The 21,264-nt window shown below is 30.3% G+C and overlaps 1 protein-coding gene and 2 long non-coding RNA genes across 3 annotated transcripts; 2 read left to right on the forward strand and 1 right to left on the reverse strand.

Annotated features, from left to right (window-relative positions):
• Positions 1-1,835: 1,835 nt before the first annotated feature.
• Positions 1,836-12,211, forward strand: LOC126847169 (myophilin). Its single transcript, XM_050587275.1, has 4 exons — positions 1,836-2,091; positions 10,748-10,884; positions 11,450-11,654; positions 11,734-12,211. Exons 1-4 carry the CDS (start codon positions 2,038-2,040, stop codon positions 11,902-11,904), a joined length of 567 nt encoding a protein of 188 aa, XP_050443232.1. The 5' UTR covers positions 1,836-2,037; the 3' UTR covers positions 11,905-12,211.
• Positions 12,212-14,812: 2,601 nt separating this feature from the next.
• LOC126847175 (uncharacterized) lies at positions 14,813-19,013 on the reverse strand. The gene is made up of 3 exons (XR_007686992.1): positions 18,846-19,013; positions 17,747-17,796; positions 14,813-14,995 (listed from the first exon to the last, which is right to left on the reverse strand). It is a non-coding gene; the product is annotated as an uncharacterized LOC126847175 (long non-coding RNA).
• A 94-nt stretch (positions 19,014-19,107) lies between these two features.
• On the forward strand, positions 19,108-20,852 carry LOC126847177 (uncharacterized). Its single transcript, XR_007686997.1, has 4 exons — positions 19,108-19,446; positions 19,706-19,810; positions 19,916-20,007; positions 20,496-20,852. It is a non-coding gene; the product is annotated as an uncharacterized LOC126847177 (long non-coding RNA).
• Positions 20,853-21,264: the final 412 nt, after the last annotated feature.

Raw genomic sequence — 21,264 nt, forward strand, 5'->3', positions numbered from 1 at the left:
CTACTGCAGTCAGGGAGGCAACTTCCTTAAAGAGAGAAAACAATGAAACACCAAAAATATTATTAAGTCCTCACTTCTTTGTACCTAATGTATGAAACGTCAAAAATTTGGGGGTCTGATTTTACTAAAATAGTACTAAAATACTAGCATTTATAATTGGTTGATAAATATTTATACTTATTAGTATTATTATTATAATTGTTCTGATATAATCGAGATACAGGCATTCCATCCGGACCTAAAGTCACGTCACATGGAATGTCGTACTGATGAAATGTTGATTTCTTACAGGTACATTCTGTATTATAACAACTTAAATGAATTCTTTTAAGTGCATTATTTCAAAGAAGCGTATAGAAAGAAATGAAATATATTGTAAACAATACAATACGATAAATTAAAGCACATAATAAATTGTAAGCCGAGCAAGTTAAAATGAAGTTACGTAAAGTAACAAGTGTAATTGTTTAAACAAACAAGTTGAACTAAACGTTTAATATTTTGTGAATATCGTAGTAATATTGGTATTTTTTGGTGGAAGAATGTCAGAATTCAAACATAGGAAACTAATTAACATTTTTTGGAGTTGTTTTTTTCCAGTCCTGAATTTTTGCTTGTCAATTTATATTAACAACTTATAATAAAAATGTATACCTATTTGCGTATTAGACCAACAGCGAAAACATTAAATGTGTACAGTTTACAATATAATAATTTTAATTACCTACTATTATTACCTATAGATTTTATGTACCTGACTAAATATTTGGCTGCTCTTTAGATCAAAAATTAGAATTGCGCCCTCGATTTACATTTTATCTAATTTTAGAGTGTAAGATACTATGTATCAGTGGCGTCATTTGGGGGGGGGGCAGGCGGGGAAATTTTCCCCACCCTTGATTTTTAAGGGCTGGTCAAATTTTCGGTACGTAAGGCCGTAAATTATCTGTTTTTTATGCAACCTACCTTTACTATTAATGATCCGTCTGAACTGACTACCAAGTATAATAGGTATGAAGGTTTATATTTTATAAATTATAATACTTATGTTATTACTGTTTTGGAAAAAATATTTATATTTGTAAATGAACATTGGGCCGATAAAAATGTTGTCCCACCCTAAGAAAAACTGAAATGTCGCCCCTGTTGTGTATTATGTATAATATTAAAATATTCCCATTTATAACTTTATCGTTTGAACCGGTTGACGGTTAGACTTGTTTTTAGATACAAATGTAAGTACTTATAAATATATTATAATATAATTTGTATGAACCCTTCTCAGATGTTGATGACTACTCAAGACTAGTAGTTAGATTTTGATCGCTTGTGCGGGGCGCCATAACAGTCATGTGATTATTTTCAAAGATCTTACATGCATCCCACTTGTGCTTGTAGCCGGTATTATATTATTATTGTTCTATGAAAAACATATTGTGTACCATGTCGGGGATGCGCATTGTTGTACACACACGTCATACCATCGTAATGTCCATATTATTGCCTCTTTAAGATAACCGTTAGACAGTTTTTTTCTTGAAAAAACCGCGTTAAATTGCACGGTACTACACCGATACGCTGCCGAGTGAAATAACCTTGCCTAATTCAGTATACCTACTCACACTACAATATTATCAGTGTGTATTTTATATTTTACCATTTGATGACGTTTACCGTGTATGTGTGTAATGTGTATACAGAGTATGGCAATAATGAAATAATAATAATAATATATGTAAGCTGGGCCGCGGCTGCTGTCGGTAAGGTTCGGGTCCGGTTCGTACTTAACCCACCGCTGACGCCTCTGCGCCACTCGGTGGCCGCCTGCTGCCACTAAGTACTAACCACTTGCCAGTCGCTATCTTAACCCAGTCCGGTGTGAACGTGTACCGTGTAACCGTAACCGCTCCTCTCGAGTGATTATCTATTATACCCTCAACAATAGAGCAATAGTACAAGTAGTACAACACCTGTGTGTACACGAGTCGATCGTTTATTATCCACCACAGTATTTAATTACAGAATATTCGAAAAATAATGGCAAACAACAGAGCAGCTAAGTCCGGTTTCGCCGCCGAAGCCCAACGCAAGGTGAGTGTGTGTCTAGCTGATAATATTATTCATTCGGCATCTGTTTTTTAATACTATTCGTTTTGTTTGTCCTAACGAAAATTTGCACACCTGCCTATCACCTCGGTGGATTTCCCGACAGGTTGTTTGCTGTTGGTTCAACGCAAACACTGTTAACTCAAATAGTGCATACCAATAACATGGGACAGTCCATTAACCTTCTGGTTAACAATGTGTAATGTCTAAAGGCTAGTACCATGTAAAATACTTGGGGTATTTTTTTCATTTTTAGGATGGAGAGAGGGACCCTGTTGTCCGGCACTATTATTATTACTATATTTAATTTAATCTCAAACCAAGGTTGCTAGTAATAGTGCAGGGAAGTTTGATAATAATTTGTCTATCGCGTACAACAATGAAACCCGCCGGTTGGTCCGGGTATGACGAATTCGTTTTTCTAAACGGTTCCAAGGCTTTCGATGATGGTTTATGTGCATAGGTACATACAAAAATATTCGTGTCGCCCGTCGGGGTTCACGACGAAGATGAAGAAAAAACAAAGACTTATAGGTCAACACGGTGATCGTGATGTAAATTATGATCTGTAATATCCTATCAAAGACTATGATCTGAAAAGATAATATTATTATTATAACAAAAACCGCCACGCGATTTTATTAATTGTTTGACATATTGTAATACAATAATACAACAATACGTCTGGCATACCGCATACCTAATGCATATGTGTGACCATTGTACCTGGGTTGTAAGATTTTTTTTTAAATATCAGCTGGGTATAGCATTACAATAATAGTATTATTATTTCTATTATTTTTTTTCAACTGACATTGTTAAATGAAAAACACCGTCTGTAATACGATAACCCGGCGCAAACCCAAATAACAATAAGAAAAAAAAATTACACAATTTATGTACATTACAGAGAAAAAACCCTAACGTTTTCAATGGTGTGAAAGAGTGCTCATCATAATATTGTAAAGATTTCTCACTCAAAACTTCTGTATATATTTGATTATTATTATAATTTATAATTACAACCGGATCGTGCTAAACGTTTCTTAGATGAATCACGATGCCGTCATAATAATAATAATAATAATTGTTTTTATTATTATTTAAATTCGATTACTGCACCGTTGGGTTTCAAAACGGTACCTACCTATACCTATATAATATTATATTGGTTCGATAAAAAATAATAAAATAGAAATTATATTACTCATTGTCCTCGGTCGTCACACACACACATGCTGCTGTTAGCCGTTTTGTCAAACGTGATATATGCCATTATATTTTATCGTTTCAAAACGCATAAAACTCCGGTGAAAATTACACAATCGTTTCGGCACAGATAGAGCACATAAGTGTTATACCTATTATTATTATTATTATAAGCATCGGTCTTCGGTACTGGTATAATGCAAAATGAGATTTATCCGTTTATTATAGTAGTTCTCGTTGGCTTTTTTTTTTCATTTTTTATCATTATGTTTTTTCTTATTTCGACATGCCAACATGGTAAAGGAAATAACATGATGTCGGTTGTACGGCTCGTTTTTTTTTTTATTATTATTCTTATATGTCTTTCCTGATAATATTCGCCGCCACCGCACCTATATATATACTGCACTGGTCTTAGTAGTAGTGTTGGCCGCGGTACTCACCCGTTTGTTATTCGGACGCACATACAGAAAACCGGTTTCTTTCCCCCTCCCCTCTCTCCCCTTCTCACAAAGATAACGTCCTATTCTCGACACATACCAAAGTTGAAAAGTCATTGGCGTAGGCGTTATTTACATTTTTAAACCGTTCGCGCATACCTTATACACTTGTACCGCGGTCTCTAAACCCGTAAAAATTTAACGTCATAAGGATTATTGGAAATCCAATTAGGAGTAGAGGTCAGCAGACGGAACGATTGATTAGAATAAAAAAAACAAATCCTGTAGGACTGCCGCCTAAAGCTAAACGCGTTTGGGTAAAAAATTACACAGGAGGGGTACCCCTCTTGGAGCCGAATGCCCATGAAGCCTATTTCGGCGATACAAATAACAAATGGTACCTTTGCGTACTACAATCGATTAGGATCCATTAGGAATTAAGACAATAATCTTAGTTCGTAGTAGTATCTATTATCACTAATTATATGTATAGTATTGTTGACTATTGATCATAAACAATGATATATTATATGGAGCCACAAAGGTCACGCAGGATTTTCACAAAAAATATCATTCTCAACATTTGTAAGTCTTGCAAATTTTCTAATACATTCTATTGTAGAGACGAGTAACGCCAAACTTTACACATAACTGGTATCTGTGTATTGTCAATTGAGCACTTTCGTGGTACAACTTATAATAACTTCTATCTAGGTTATTTTTAATCAGTTCTTTATGCCGGACATCTAAACAAGAATAATAACTGTCAAATAACATTCGAAGTTTGCTCCTTGACAACTTTACATAGGTACCTACTATATAATAATGGTTTTATTTTAACAAGTTGTTTGGGTAAAAACCAGTATTTTAATTTTGTATGACATAAAATCGAAGCTTTATAGTATTCAAATGACGTAGATATACATTTAACTATTGCTGTTCATCAGAAATATAAATAACAACCGGATTTGTTTATCTGTTGTTTAATACTTATTTTTGTGCTCTGAGTACATACGGGTCTATAGAAATTAAGATCATGTAGGTACAGATTTAGTTAATGGTGGATTCGCAAAGAAAAAGAGATAGGCAAGTAGCCTCTCTCACATGATCAACCGCACTTTATTAATGTTATCAAAATCATGTTATGAGAACTCTAGACATTTTTGTTGTGCAAATATAGTTAGGTGAACTTAATCATAAATAAAATCAAGAGGACAATAATTCCAAGAAAAAACCTTGTGATTTTTTTTTGTAAAATAGTACTTATAAAAAATAGATAAGGTGTTCTTAACTTCAAAATAAGTATACAATGATTCTATTGTATGTTAAGATATTTTTTTTTCTCTCGTCCTTTTCCGATTTAATTTTAAGACAGTTTTTGATCATAAGCCAGTCACATTAAATAATTCCAATACTCAAAAGCACTTCACTCGCTATTGATACCGATTGAATATTGATAAACAAATATACAGTTGAAATATGTTTTTAACGATTCATTGCCACCAAGTGTACACACTTATTACTATTTATCTATAATAGACAAAAATTACATCATCAGCTTGGACCATCATAAGCTTGTTTTTATACGAAAGCCGAAAAACATGTTTATCATAGTACGAGTAGGCAAGTAGCCTCTCTCACATGATCAACCGCACTTTATTAATGTTATCATAATATTAATGTTATCATAATATAACATCGTATTATGTTGTTTTTAACAGACTTCAGAAAAGGAGGCGGTTCTGAATATATATATATATTTTTTTTTATGTATAACTTCTTTGTTTATTAACCTATTTTAATGATTCTTTTTGCGTTGGGTTCAGTCTATACTCCAAGGTGGTCCTTGTGTTAATTTCATTGGTATTGGACCAAAAGATACACCTGGGAACTCCTTAAAATCAAATAGGAACTCTTTCGGGTTTCCGTTTCAACTAGCCGTCGTCTCCTCATTCGAAAATCGTCCTTACTAGGTCTACCCATCACTTAAAATAGTAAAATAAAAAGTGTCTATATAAAAAAACCTACAAAAAAGTAACAAAAGTTACTTATGGGTTATGTTTATTATATTTATGTAATTATTGTTTTTTTTTTTAATTTTAAAGCCGGAGACGAGTAAAACATAAAAATTATATACCTTGCTCATTTTTTAATTACATCAAACGGAACAACATACAAGTATTGAATTGTAGGTATAAAACATATTTTATTATTACTTTTTAGTTAACTTATGTTACATTTTTGTCAGTTTTTTTTTTGTTAACACATATTGTGTAGTAAATATTTATTTTATTATTGGTGCAAATTCCCGTTTGTTCGGCCAACGCGTCAATTGGCAAAACGCGCGATTAGATAGTGCGGTTAGGTTACGATCGTTTCCAATGGCTTTTGTCGTCGAAGACTAATTTTCACAAAAATTCTCTAAACACACACCATTATAACGGTGTATTATAGGTACTTGAATCGGCAATAGCTGTACATTATTATTAAATATAGCTGGACATGGCCGGTAAAGGTATTCGGTGTGATAATAGGTAATGTTACAACACAACGGAAAGTTATGTTGGCAGACAACGGTCGCGGGTCGACCCGGTCGATTCGTTTGCTGGCCGGATAGATCCTTTTTGGGACTTATTGTTCGTTAATAACCAATAATAATTATTATTGCTCGGTGATAGGTTTTTTTTTGTCGGAATCCTTGATTTTGATATAGTACAAACAGATGGCCTCCTCCTGATACGAATCGATGATTCATAACCGTGCCGTTTATTCTATATAAGGCCGTGTCGCTTTATCAAATGAGTTACCGTATAAGGACGATGTGGGTCGATCGGTTTTTTGCCCGTTCGCGCAGGCCATCTCGCTATCGCCAGTGCTACTATAAAATATTATTATATAGGTCATTGGGTTGAGTCTGTGTGTCTGTGTTTGTATACATGTGTGAAAATAAAAGTGCTCGAGACAGATCGTTTAAACGGCTTGGTGTCTGGATTCTGTGCTGGACCAAAAAAGGAACGCAAAATCGATTTGTAGTGTACTTAACAGGAAAAAAAATAGAATAACAATACCTTTACCTATATGATGAGGTTTTATATTTACACAACCATATCTACCCTTATCCGTGGATAATTATTCAAAACGCACATAATATTTTCTATGCTTCGCTGCGGTTGTACTTTTTAACGTTTATAGAATATAATAATAAATACCTATACGAGCAAATGCCAATCGTTTGTTTGTAATTTTTTTGCACGCTTACTGTGCAATTATATTATTATTATTATTATACAAGCACACTCTCCACATTACCATAAAAAGTCGTACAGATTTCAATCGTTTGGTGTTGTTAAAATTGCCAGCAGGTATAAAATCAAATGCAATTTTGTTTATGCGAAAGAATTAATAACTGGTCCTTCGTGTGCCAATATGTATGTTATAAATTTGTAGAGGAGAAGCAATATAAGAATAGTTTACACACATATTATACTTAATTAAATTTAATTAATTTTAATCTACCTATGACTAATTGAAGTGGTGAGAACCACAAAGATAGATTAGTAACTATTTATTTTCAAAATCATTTACGATTTATCAATGGTAGCTTTTTCTAATTGATACAAAAATACTAATTAACATCATTTGAAGTTCTTAAAACATAAACATCAATTACATATTATTTAAACAACGCAATCGCATTATTTTGTTTGAATTATTTAATTTAATTTATAGAAATTTGATTTCACATTATGAAATTTAAAATATTATATTATTGTTTCGGTCTAACGAGAATGATAATTATTAAAAATTACTTCATGTTATTTTGTAAAAAACAAAATCCCTATATAAGGCATGTTTGTATGGTTAAATTCCTTTTTTATATTTTCAATGTTTTAAACTGGAAATTTAACGAGAGGGGGTATTCTGGAATTTTCTGAGTTTTCTGTGATTTACAGATGACATTGTTCTCTCTCTCTAGTTTCTAATTATCGATTACAGAGAGCCCACGCCCAAGTTCTCACCCGCAGCCTCGAGAGGATTTTAGTTTACACACTATTTATTATTTTTTAATGTCTCAATTTCGATTAATTCTTACAACTAGCTACTAACTACTCGAGTACTAGTCATCGATTTACTTTACTTTTATTTATGAAAACAAATTATTATTTATTTTTCTTCAATAAGTAAGTAAACAGTTAAAAATTCATTGTGTACAATTCATTATATATATATGTCAACGTAATAATTAATTAAACATTGGAATTTGTAGAATACGATACAAATAATTATGTTAAGACCTTCTCGTTTACACGAATTTATTTTTTAATATATTCCAACTTTCAATATATGTATTACATGTTGTATATTGTTATAATTGCATCTACACAAAATTAAATGTGACCCATTGGTAATGTCATCTGTCATAATGTATGTAAAGCTGTACGTAAACAATACCACGTACGTTAAGACCTATTAATTGCCATTAGCATAATGATGTAGGAATTATTTTTGTTAATAGCACAAATCGATGGAATTTCGGCCATTAAAAAGGCGACACATCGAAATAATTTATGCCCTGTCCATCACACAAGGACCGTACACATAGTATCATACTACACGTATAATAATAATTTATTGATAAATTACACTAGTGTCAATAGTGTCTACAGAGTTTATATAACGTCCCATTACTAAACAACTTAATATGCCAACGCTGGTAGACATTTTTTTTATGTTCTTCTAAGCAATTACATTTACCTTCATAAAGTCCAGTCCACGGCCCTAAGCAATATTTTCGAAATCATGTCGTCGACATTGTTTTTGTATAGACTTTGAGATTTACTTACCGCCACATACTTGACAAGAAACAGGTAACAATGCCAGTCACTATGTTGACCACATGTAATGCGTTTAACATTTTTAATTGTTTAGTCGTTTGGGTTTCCATTAGCCAGTGTTGGAGCCCCTCCGACTTAAAACTTACAAAATCTGTTATTTGTAATTGGTTCTCGTTGAAGTCATTAAACTTAACATTAAGTAGATATATTTTAATAATTTCTGCGAATTTCAATTGTAAACATAAATCTCTGTTATTCATTTTACACAAACAGCGTTTTTCATAGTTCTAATCATAATAGCTATTACATAAAAGATAAGCTTAATGCTTGAGTCGGACCCCAACCTTGGCCTCGGCAGTTCGACCCTGAAACTATTTTAAGCTTAACCACAAAAATTCAGTTTTGAACTGAACATTATTATAGTTATAGAAATCTTATAAATCTAATTTATTCTTATCCAACACTGTTTGAAAAGTTAAAATTACTTATGGTTTGCTAAATATTATTGTTGCTATCACTGGATTGTCGTTTATGTTAATTTTTTCTCGTGACAAACTGACAACAAAATGAACTGCAAATGCATATTGATAAAAAAAAAATTGTGTGATAAACTTTGGGCTTAGACGTTTATGTTTCTGAGAAATGCCAAACGCTATAACAAAACATTAACAGTCTACACATAATATACACTTGTATATACAAACCATGTGTGTGCTGTATTTATGATTATTTAAATGCTTGGAATAACCTCGATTGGACTTTTTGTTGTTTTAGTGAACTCGAAATGTGTGTTTCACTCAGCAATATACTCGGCCTTAAATAAATGTACGTGTTCAGTTATTATAAAATATATATATATATATATATATGAAGAAAAAAGCCTTAACTATACAATATGTACTAGTGTTTAATGGTGTATTTTAGCGATGATGTCAGCGACTAATTTATTCCACGTTCAGCACATTCTGTATATTATATGTGTTGGCCACTTGAATATTAAAATGTTTTCCTCCGTTTGTTCGGAACTCGTATAGACTTCCTTACCTCAAGCACAAACAACAATTGTATACCTAATGCTATAAAAATAATAATATTTTATTATTTTACTTATTTTTCATGAAATCATGATCGAATTATCTTACAACATGGTTTAGGATATTATTATACGACGTCTTATCCATCTGTAGCATTGGAAATTCATAATTAATTTGTCTTTTAACCTTAAAAATAAAAAAAAAACCATCATTGAACTGGAATTATTAATAGGTAACCCGAACGGTGTTCAAACCGCACTTCCTGTATAAGACGTTTCAACGATGCACTCTTATGTGCAATATTACTCTGTTTAGAAAGTGTTGGATAATATTATTATGTATATAGGTACACTATAAACGGTACGACTTTCGAGCCCAAGACACATTTCGCCTTATCTGGAATTATAAAAAAAAAAGTAGCGCATCGTGTGACCACTCAATGAACTGTCATTAATGGTCTAATGTACACATGTGTAATACTACTATATACATATTGCGTAGATTGTAAGAACTATTTGAACGCCGGTATCTAACAAACTCTGTATAATTAGTCTACAATAATATAATGTTCAAATCTCGAAACGTTATTTAAATACACGCTGAACGTTATTTTATTCAATTTTGTAACTTTCCAGAACGTTAAGACTAATTAAGCTAGTTTATAACATTAATTGGTATTTTATAGTACATTTGTGTTGGACCATTTCATATCGCATGCAGTTAGAAAACCCTAATTATGAATTCATTAAAAAAAAAACCCTGCATTAAAACACTTAATAATATAGACTACCACAATTTGGTTGGTTGGGTCCAGCCAGTGTGTACTTATTTCACAAAATGAACAATGTAATTATACAATTAATAGCTGTGAACGAGTTAATTTGCCGTGCTAATTATGGGTTTACATCGGGAAACAGCGATCAAATTAAGATAAGGAAAAGACCTATTACATCATCCGTTGTGTGAAATCACGAAGGCATGAAAAGAATGGTGCCCAAAAATCTTATCAACTATACTTAGCTTAGAACATTTTTTTGCTTTTTCCCAAGACTATCGACAAGCTATTGATGTATTGTGCCTGTGCAAATGACCTTTAATTATTATTTGTTTTTTTCCCTTGCAGATCAACAGCAAATACAGCGAAGAACTAGCGCAAGAGTGCTTAGAATGGGTGAGAAGCGTCACCGGTTTGCCATTGAACACATCTGGCGACCCGGACAACTTTTACGAAGTGCTTAAGGACGGACAAGTATTGTGCCAGTGAGTCATTCAACATTTTACTTGAGTCTAATACAAATGAAATATTGTTTTCAGACACATGACATGTCCTTGGAATTATCATAAACATCTCGTCACTTTCGGATCTTCTTATAATATAATAAATATAATACACCGTGCCGTACCTTTACAGTATAACCGACTAATTGCTATAGTGTTGTCATTTAAACGGTTTTTTTATTTTTTATTATTAATTGTACCGTTTGGCAAGAGTTACACTCCACCTTTCCTCCTGCCATGAACTTGAACTTAATAACATCAAAATTGGTCACCCAAAACTGGTTATCGATCAGTCAACATTTTTAGTACATTATTCTCAATTTAAAAAGTCAATGATTTGTATGCATGCGTTACCATTTAGGTTTCAAAAATTACTATCGAATCGACCAAGTTGGGATGGGGGTGAAAATAAAAAATCAGTTATTAATTAAACTCAATGAGATATAACCTAACTCTGTATTAGACAAAACTAAATTGTATAGACAAAGCTCCTTGGACATACTATTAATATTGTAATTATATTCTCCTTTTTTTTTTGTGTTCACAGACTTGCTAACACTTTGGTGCCCGGCTCGATAAAGAAAGTAAACGTCAGCACAATGGCGTTCAAGTGCATGGAAAACTTGAATAACTTTTTGGCCGTGGCCATTTCCATTGGTGTTCCCACCCAGGAAACTTTCCAAACCGTAGACTTGTGGGAACGCCAAAACTTGAACTCCGTAGTGATTTGTCTACAATCGTTGGGCAGAAAGGCAAGTCGATAAATGAGCTTTTGTTAATTAACAATGTTAAAGCAAAATTAATTAAATCACTATTGTTGCGTTTGTATAGGGCGGTCAATTTGGCGCACCGAGCATTGGACCTAAGGAAGCTGAGAAGAATGTCCGTAACTTCAGCGAAGACAAGCTCAAGGCTGGCCAGACAATTATCAGTTTGCAATATGGGTCCAACAAGGGTGCAACCCAAAGCGGTCTTAACTTTGGAAACACCAGACACATGTAAAGACTTTGGCAAACATCTTTAAAAAGCTCCACGTCTATCAGAAAAGTTTTGTTCATTAATGTTGTTGAGTCAACTTTTTTTCCCAAACTATTACATTCCATTCATCTGTTGTTTTAAATACACCTAAATTTTCTACTCAATTAGAGTAGAAGGCATCCCATGTTATTAATTTCAAATTTTATGTGATAGTAACAAAAACATATTATACTGTATTACCCATCAATTGAGGGCTTTTGCGTTGTAAATTTATTATTTTTTTTTTATTATAAATTAACATGTTCTTTATTTTTGGTACATAGTTAAAATATTTATTTTGTTTAATACCAAATTATACATATATATATATATATATATATATGTTATAAAAAATATATATATTTATATTTATTATTATTATTGCATTCGTGTGTCCTTTACGTATAAATGCTTAAAAATTAACATTGAATAAAAATTATAATTTATTTACGTTGCTTATTTGTTTTGTTGTATAACAATCGACAAACTCTACCTCACCGGTAATCAAAAAATTTAATTTATGGTTTCAAACTTTTGGTTAGGTTATTTATTTATCATAAGGTTAGGAGGTTAGGTACAGTACAGAAAATTGTAAATAACATATAGAATAGGTTTGTAAATATAAATTATGATTAAAGTAGTGAGTAAAAGCAACTTAGTAATGATATAATAATCTTGTAGGATAATTAATTAAAAATCGATGTTGTAAAGATTCAATCTTATTTATATCACAAGCCACATATGGAGCCCATACAATAGTGCAATATATAAAGTTTTTAAGCATGCAATATTTTGAAATTCATTAAAAATCCTAATGTACGTGAAGCTTTTTTACAAATATATATGATGTGTTTCGTAAAGGATAAATTACCAGATAGAAAAACTGCTAGATCTTTAACATGATTTACAGCCATTAATTATACATACTGGTGATAATTATAAGATTTAGTTCTTGTAAAAGTAATTTGTAAACATTTACTCTCATTCAAATTTGCAATCTGTTAAATCCAGTAAAATGTATCCAAGTCAGACTGCAATTTATAATGACAATTGTCTAACTCTAAAGTAGTAGATAAGCAATTTACCTTTTTACCTAAGTCCAAAAGTATTTTGGATTAGACGTTAAACTATTTTTGTTCATTGCACAAATAATTCGAGTAACAACATTTTGACAAGGCTTTGCTTAAAGCCCTATTTTCTGAAAATTCATTGTAGATAGACCATGAACCGTTTTGCTTAAATTTCTCATGAACTTAATTTTAGTTCTCAAACCTCTAACATTTTGATAAAAACCAACAAAAACATTTTTTTACAGATATAATTACGTTTTTACAGTTATATACACAAAATGTATTATAATTTTTACAATATAAACAGAAATAATTACTACTATTAGGTTTGACGGACGAAGAGAATTATAGTTTTTTGGAGCGCCATTTACGTATTTATTTAGATTATTACATTAAATTTAGATCAGTTATCAACTCTTTAGCAATTTTCAGGGTATCGTGGTTAACCTCCTCATTAGACGATTCTACTTTACTAATATATTAGCACTTTTACTTTTCATAAACCTATGTTTAGCTTCTAAAATCAACCCGTCTGATGAAATCTGTACAACTGACTTTTTAATTCAGATTTAAGGTTGTCATTTAAATTTTTTGAGCTATTTATTGAAATCAACATACCCTCTAAAGTATTATTAAGAACCATGCATTTTGACTCGTTTCTGGAAAGATTAATATCATTAATCATTTATAGATAACAATTTTTCATCACATCTGTGAGAGTGAACTCACTGTTGGAACGAGAGGACGAACAGGAAGTTGTAGTGCTTTTCAAAAGAGTGTCAATTTTGGTAATATTTGGCATTTTTACGATTTTTCACAAGTCTGATAGCGCTCTGATTGTCTCCATACATCGTTGGTTTCATTTCTGGCTGGTTGAGTAATTTTATTAAAAATATAACCCCCGGCGAGTGACCTTTTTCCCTATACCCGTCCTATGGGAAATTTTCTTAGCCGAAAAAACGTGATTTTGTACATCTTATCAAATCGTGACAATATTTTAATGGTGGATGCCAAGGTCTGACTATGTGCCTAACTGATATTATTCAGTAACCGATTGTAATTGATAAGTTAAGAGGACGTCACACACCCGTTATTTTCTTCAAAAACCCGCCTTGCGCGGAATAATTTTACAAAGGCTATAATCAAAATTAAGAAACCAAATTTTTACATAATATAGACGACATTGTCCATGTTCTACCATCGCCCTTTTTTTAATATTTCAACCAGTCAATGAATAATTAATTAATTAAGAAAGGACTTATTTTAAAAATGATATAGCGTTGGTTGTAATAGGCACATCGAAAAAATACGAAAGATGGAACACAGATAATTTTGTCATAATTAATATGTATGAATTTCTTTCCTTAACTATGTATGAAGCCTGAGAAAAATTAATCCGCGCAAAGCAGTTTTGATGGCAAAAAAATTGTATTTTATCATATTGAAATGACTGTGATAGTCTGACAAAAAAAATTGCAATTAACAAAGTATCCTCATTACTGTTATAAGTATACATTATAATTCACTCAAAACTAAGATTTTCGAAAAATTGCCTATACTTTACTCCTTAGAAATCACCGGTGCGACGCCCTCTTAAGTAAAAAGATTGCATAATTTTTGGTGTAGGTTAAGTTGCCTATATATGTTTCTCAGGCGCTAAAGCTATGTCTAGTCTTTCCAAAATTGTATACATTTTGTTTTCTCATCGTCGTTCTTACATCAAACATTTCAGTTAATAATGAACATTTTTTTTTATGTAACGTTACTCTAAATGTATGTATAGAAACTTATTATTTCCGTGATAACATAAAAATACTTAAATATAAATAAGTTAATTTATATTTTATTTAACTTATATTTAAATAATAACAAATATATTTGAGATTATTAAATTTAACAAATAATTATCATAATTTTATTTAATATGTTATCCAGAATTCAGGTAACTTCTTCGATGAACTTTTCCACTTGTTGTCTTTCAATAACCAATGTCCAATTGCGTCTACCTGCAAAAAAGAAATAATTGTTTTTACTATTTACTAAGAAAAGTAAATTTTAAAATACCATAATATCAAGTACCATAAAAATGAAAAATTATCAATAATTCACTCTAATATTGTCATTACTTAATGGTAGGTACATAGTAAAAACAGTATTCATTAATTGAACTATCACTAGTTAGTTATTCCAGTTGCAAAGAGTTTAAATTAAAATTATGTTAAGCATAAGTATATTGTAAGAAAGTACTTAATTATATCAAGGAAGTTAACTCAACCAGTATCTAATAATTATTGTTACGCGATTATAGAAAGTTTAGACAGTAATTTTACCAAATCCAAGATATTCCTATAATAGAACGTATATTAATATGTGTCCGCTTAGACGCTGAATGTATAATTTATAATTTCTATACACTAGTAACACGCAGACTAAGAAAATAGATAATACCTCTTAAATAAATTTACTTTTTATTAAACTAGAACACAAATTGCCATTTAAAAATATTTAAATCCAACTTGAAGAATTAGTTGAGAATCATATTATCTTGAATTTCTCAATTTAGAACATGGATAAGACTTAACAATTATTTACTGTGAAGAGCGCTAAACGCAACAAAAATTAAGCTGACATTTATTTTAATAATTAAAACAAAGAACTATTATAACTAATTTAAAATTTAAATGTTATTTCAAAACAGTATGCACCAAAATAAAAACAAATGGTTAACTACAAATATTTTTAATTATTTAATTTTGCACATGGATAGAACTTGGTAGTTACGTAATTACTACCAAGAGCGCTGTAGTGCAAAGTAAAATTATTTATTGTAGTCTATCCGCAACATAAATTAAATAATGATAAAAAAATGTAATTAATAATTAAATTAAAACCATCAAAACAAATGGTTTAGACAATAATTATTCATTAATTTTAATTTAGCACATGGATAGAACTTGACAGCTATATTATGACTGTGAAGAGCGCTGTAGTGCAAAGTATAGTTATTTATTGTACTCTATCCGCAACATAAATTAAATAATGATAAAAAAATGTAATTAATAATTAAATTAAGTCCATCAAAACAAATGGTTTAGACAAAAATGATTCATTAATTTTAATTTAGCACATGGATAGAACTTGACAGCTATATTATGACTGTAAAGAGCGCTGTAGTGCATGTTTCAGGACATACAGGTCCGTCATAAGTCAGGACACAAAAGTAAAGTTCAATAAAAACACGAAAAATTACTCGAATTCAAAATTTTTTTTTATTTCATATATTCTAAAGAATGTGCGATTTATGTGTGACGGCCACTCGATCAATGGCATTTGTGCACAAACTCTTCCCGGCCCATGTCATCTCCCGCAGAGGGGACATCATTGGCCCCCTGTAATTTTTTCTGTTGGGACACTTAAAAACTGAGGTCTACACTCTACAAACACCATCCTATAATTTTGGAAGAACTTAAAACCGCAATTAATGAATAAATCGCAGAAATTGCACAGGAAATGACAGAGCTTTGCGAAGTTTGGTTTGCGCCTTGATGCCTGTGTCACCAACAAAGGTCAACGATATGCCAGAAGTGGTTTATCACACATAAATTGCACATTCTATAGAATATATTAAATAAAAATTGTTTGAATTTGAGCAAGTTTTTGTGTTTTTATTAAACTTTACTTTCGTGTCCTGACTTATGCCGGACCCTGTATTTGTAATATTACTATTAAATTGTTGTTTTACTATTTAATTAACAGTTAGTACATTCGTTACCACTGTTAGTAAAGTGCATAGTAGGTGAATAGCGATTGAGTCCATCAGAAAGATGCCAATTTTGTGATGGTCAGTCAGTGTGATAAAAAAACCATGTATGTACTAATTATGAAAAACTGATATGCAGATATAATGTAGTAAAATTATGCCAAGAATTTCCTTAAATGGAAAAGTTAATTTATATACTACTATGAATTAATTAAATTAATACCTAAGTTTCAAAAGAAATTGTTATTTTTAATGTTATCATCAGTTTTTAGAGGCAAGGCCTTGTCGTTGTAACCAAACTTTTTTATCATGTGCCATATTCTTCAGGTGTTGAAGTGAAACCCCATCCGTTGATTAATTTTGTTTAAGTATGATTGTCTGGGCTTCCTCTTGGTCGTTTACCCATAATCTTCCCCTCCAAGATGTTTGTGACAAAATCGTTGCTTCTTAACAAATATCCGATGAGCTTCACTTTCCTTTTCATAATAGCAGTAATGATGTTTCTTTCTTCACCTATTTCTTGCAAGATGGTATCGTTTCTTTTCCTATCTGTCCAGTTCGTCCTTGTTGTTCTTCTCCAAATCCACATCTCCATCGCTTCTAACCTTTCTTTTTCATACTTCTTTATGGTCCAACTTTCGCATCCATATAACAAAATACTCCAGATATACAATTTGATGAAGCTCTTCCTAGTAATGTTACATTACATTTCTTTTTAATGTTACATTTACTAATTAACAAGATAATACTAATTGCCTCGTTTAGAATTAATAATGTATTTTAATATGTGTCTGCTTAGACGCTATTTGTATCAATAGAAATATACAATAGTAACACGCAGACTGATACACCAAAAATCTTTAAATTAACCTTTAACTCAAATGTTTTAATTATAAAACTATGCTAAAATTGAATGGTTTTGTTAGATTTATGTAACTGAACATAACACCAATAATTAATGATTATTATGTATAAATTTCAGATTTATTTTACTTACCACTTTTATAAGTCCGTATAGGCGGCTTTTCAGTTTTTTTTCCAGGTGCTCTAAAAATGAAATAAAAAAACAATCTATTTAATTACAATCATAATTTAAATGATACAATTTTACTTTTGTTTGGCTATTTGAAAAAGTTCAGCATAAAAAATATAAAAACCATTCACGTTAACAGCCAAATTTAATATAGCATCATTTCGGACCATTATGCTTGATAACTGAGGCATAATGAATTTGATAATGCGTAGCACACAGTAAAAACAAAATTTATATTGAAATAATGTGTCTAAAATTATTAATTAATTTTAATATATTGAATAACCAGGACAAGAGAAGCTTTTAAAATTTTAGTGGGAATTTTTTACCCTTAACTGATATTGTTATATGATATTGGTTGGAGAGAAATGTGCTTCATCCAGTTCACTTGAACAAACCCGTTTAACAACAAACAATTTAAATTTAAGTTAGCGGAATAAACAACAATATATTTCTTTTGCTCAGAAAATAGAATCTAAACGTTATAAGGAATTTTTTATTTATAATATAGGTATACGATATAAGTTTTTGTACAAATTATTCCTAGACAAAAAAAAATTAATAAAAATCAAATAACTCTTTTTAGCTCTACTGAAAACTACGAGAAATGTTGCTTACACCCTTTTGCTGTGTAACTATAGATATTTTATCAAAATATAATATTTGACGAACTAGATAAGCAAACATTTAAAATTTATTGTTGAATTTTTAGATTGTAAAGATCATCATAAAGACCATATATTATAAGTACCAGCGCAAAATAAAACTTACATCTATTTTAAACATAAAATCTATTCTACGCTAACCTCAAAATTTCATTATAACATAATATTTATCGGTTTCCATCGAGTTATCGACAACCCATATGCATGAGATTTTTTTACAAGGATATTTTCAGACATGTAATACAATCAATACTCGACACATCAACGGTACATAACAATGAGTTATAGACGATAGACGAACGTTCAAAGAAAAATTAAGTAACAGGAACTAAAATACAAGATTTTCAACAAAACACATTGCAATATACAGGACCCTAAGACAATAAATAATTAATTACCTTTAATTTTGACAGTTCACAATGTCATATCAGAGCATCAGACTTCATATAGCAATTCAGTAATGACTCAAGACAGCTCACTGCTCAAGACGTGATTTGGTCCTTCAGGCTTCAGAGTTCCGTAATGAAATGAATTGGCAATTGCATTTGGCCATTCGGTTTTAATTGTATTTTAGAATTTGTAGAGATATATGCACAGTGCACTCTAACCGATAACTTCTCTAGTACCCTGCCATGAAAAAGTAATATAGGTATGTCAGCAAGTGTACAGGGCAGTTCTTCCAAAAAATGATAAGAGATAAGAGTTCTTCCAAAAGATAACACAATTTTTATTTTATCAGCGTGACCAACCCAGAAACACCAAAATATAAAATCACATTCTATCAGTCTGCCAATTCTATTAGAATAAAAGTAACTAAAATATAACTAACGTTTATCAGAGTTAACTGTTATCTCTAGAACTAAACGGCAATAATTCAAATGATAAAAAAAAATAACCGTGTTAAAATATATTATATTTTCTTAAATAGTACACATTTTTACGATACATTTATAATGACAAAAAACCAACTAGTTCATATGACGACAACGATAATTATTGGTAAATAAAATTTACTTTCGTTTCTTATTAATATTAAATGAATATTTTTATTAGAATTCTTTTTTAATTCATAATTCAAAACTCTTATTTTCACATAATATAAACTTGCAATATTTAATATGAATAACATAATATATTTATCAATTATAGTACCTAGCGACAAAGTTCAGACATACACTATATTGTACTAATTTGTGTGACAATATTATTACATCCTATTTAAATAAAACTATTAATACAAGTAAATTATGTTTTACAGTATGATGGTAGTTGTCTGAAGTCATAAAAAGCTTATCGGTATGCTTATTCATTAGAGCGGTTCGATTACTGAAACTATCTCTAGTCTGATTAAGTGTGGTAACAGGTATGGAGTTATTTTTTGTAAAATTGTTTTAATTGATTTAATCTCTATTATTTTAATAATTAACATTTCAACTTTTAACTTATTTATTAAAAATATATCTTTCAGTTTTAAGATGAGTCAAAGATTCTGGTTGAACAGTTCTCCATCGACACTAACTGGAAGAAATAATTGTTTTATCATTTGTCTAAATAGATTAGGTATGGAAAACATTCTAGATTTGTAGTATTAATACAAATATTGATACAAAATTAGTTTAATATCAATCTAAAACACCCTAATATAGGGTATTTAAAAAAAAAGAAATCAAATGTAAATTATCTTTCTTTTTAATAATTTAATTTACTATTTTCTAACATTGTTAGTTTTTGTACAAGAAAAATTGCATTTACTTGTAGATTTTACGCTTCATTGGTATGAGATAACAAACTAGGTCCACATGATATATACCGGTCACAAATATAGTCTATTCATGAAATCACTCTTCCAAGTGTTATTGATAGATAATTTAAATTGAATGGTATAAAAAGTTGGAAGTTAAATGGTATAAAAAAATGTCATTATCAATTTTCGTTATATTTAATTTTAACTTCACAATTAACAAACGTTAACATTAGTAATTCATTTAAAATTGGTTTTATATTATAATTATTATTAATATTATTTAACCATTTGTTGTTTTTTTCAGCTAGAATGTGACCAGAGGAAGATTAAATGGACATATCATATATTTCTCCATGGACACTGTAATCCATAGACGGATTTTTGACACTATATTTGAATATTTGTTGTTGAAGTTAATTGGATTTTGTGCAAAACCCCTGGAAGAATATTCTGTATCAGACTAACATTATAAAAACCACCCAGTATTTCTGTTTACCTGCTGTTAGACATCGTAGTATCACCTCCAATCTTTTTATATTTTGTTTAATTTTATTTAAAAAAGTCTCATTATAATTTATTATTAATCAACTGTAATTCAGTTGTTTATTTATTGAATAACTTATTATCCTGTCTTTAACATCCATATAAACTGTACTGTATTTATGACCACTACACTGATATCTCATTTGGTTAAATATTTTTAATTTTCAACTACATTAAAACAAAATTAAGATTGTTTAATTTTTTTTTTTTTTTGAATACTTGTATTATTGTTTGAATATTTTTACACTTTAAGTGTCAATACAAGTATCTTTAGTTTAACGATACTAACAGTATATTACTATTACAATTTTGACAAACATAATTATTAGCCTACCAAATAAATTATAAATGTAGCTTCTGTATTTGCTTATTTATTAATATTTACTTACCTTAATAACATTAAAATATTAATTTATTGTAAAAATATCTTGACCTAACTGAAAGATTGAAAATTTGTAAACTGTTGTGAAATTATGTTGATGTTGTTAGGAAAAATTGTGTAGTCAAAATTTTGAATACCTAGATTAAAA

Source organism: Adelges cooleyi, unplaced genomic scaffold (assembly GCF_023614345.1).
Source record: "Adelges cooleyi isolate 19-005CV unplaced genomic scaffold, UGA_ACOO_1.1 ACOO_flye_CR_arks_rails_tigmint_CR_PRNA_9, whole genome shotgun sequence".
Classification (NCBI taxonomy): Eukaryota; Metazoa; Arthropoda; class Insecta; order Hemiptera; family Adelgidae; genus Adelges; species Adelges cooleyi.

Bases quoted from the DNA above. Each gene is read 5' to 3' on its own strand.
- LOC126847169 (XM_050587275.1), top strand. From the start codon at position 2,038: ATGGCAAACAACAGAGCAGCTAAGTCCGGTTTCGCCGCCGAAGCCCAA. The intron at 2,092-10,747 runs GTGAGTGTGTGT...TTTCCCTTGCAG, and splicing joins CCGCCGAAGCCCAACGCAAG to ATCAACAGCAAATACAGCGA. The intron at 10,885-11,449 runs GTGAGTCATTCA...TTGTGTTCACAG, and splicing joins GACGGACAAGTATTGTGCCA to ACTTGCTAACACTTTGGTGC.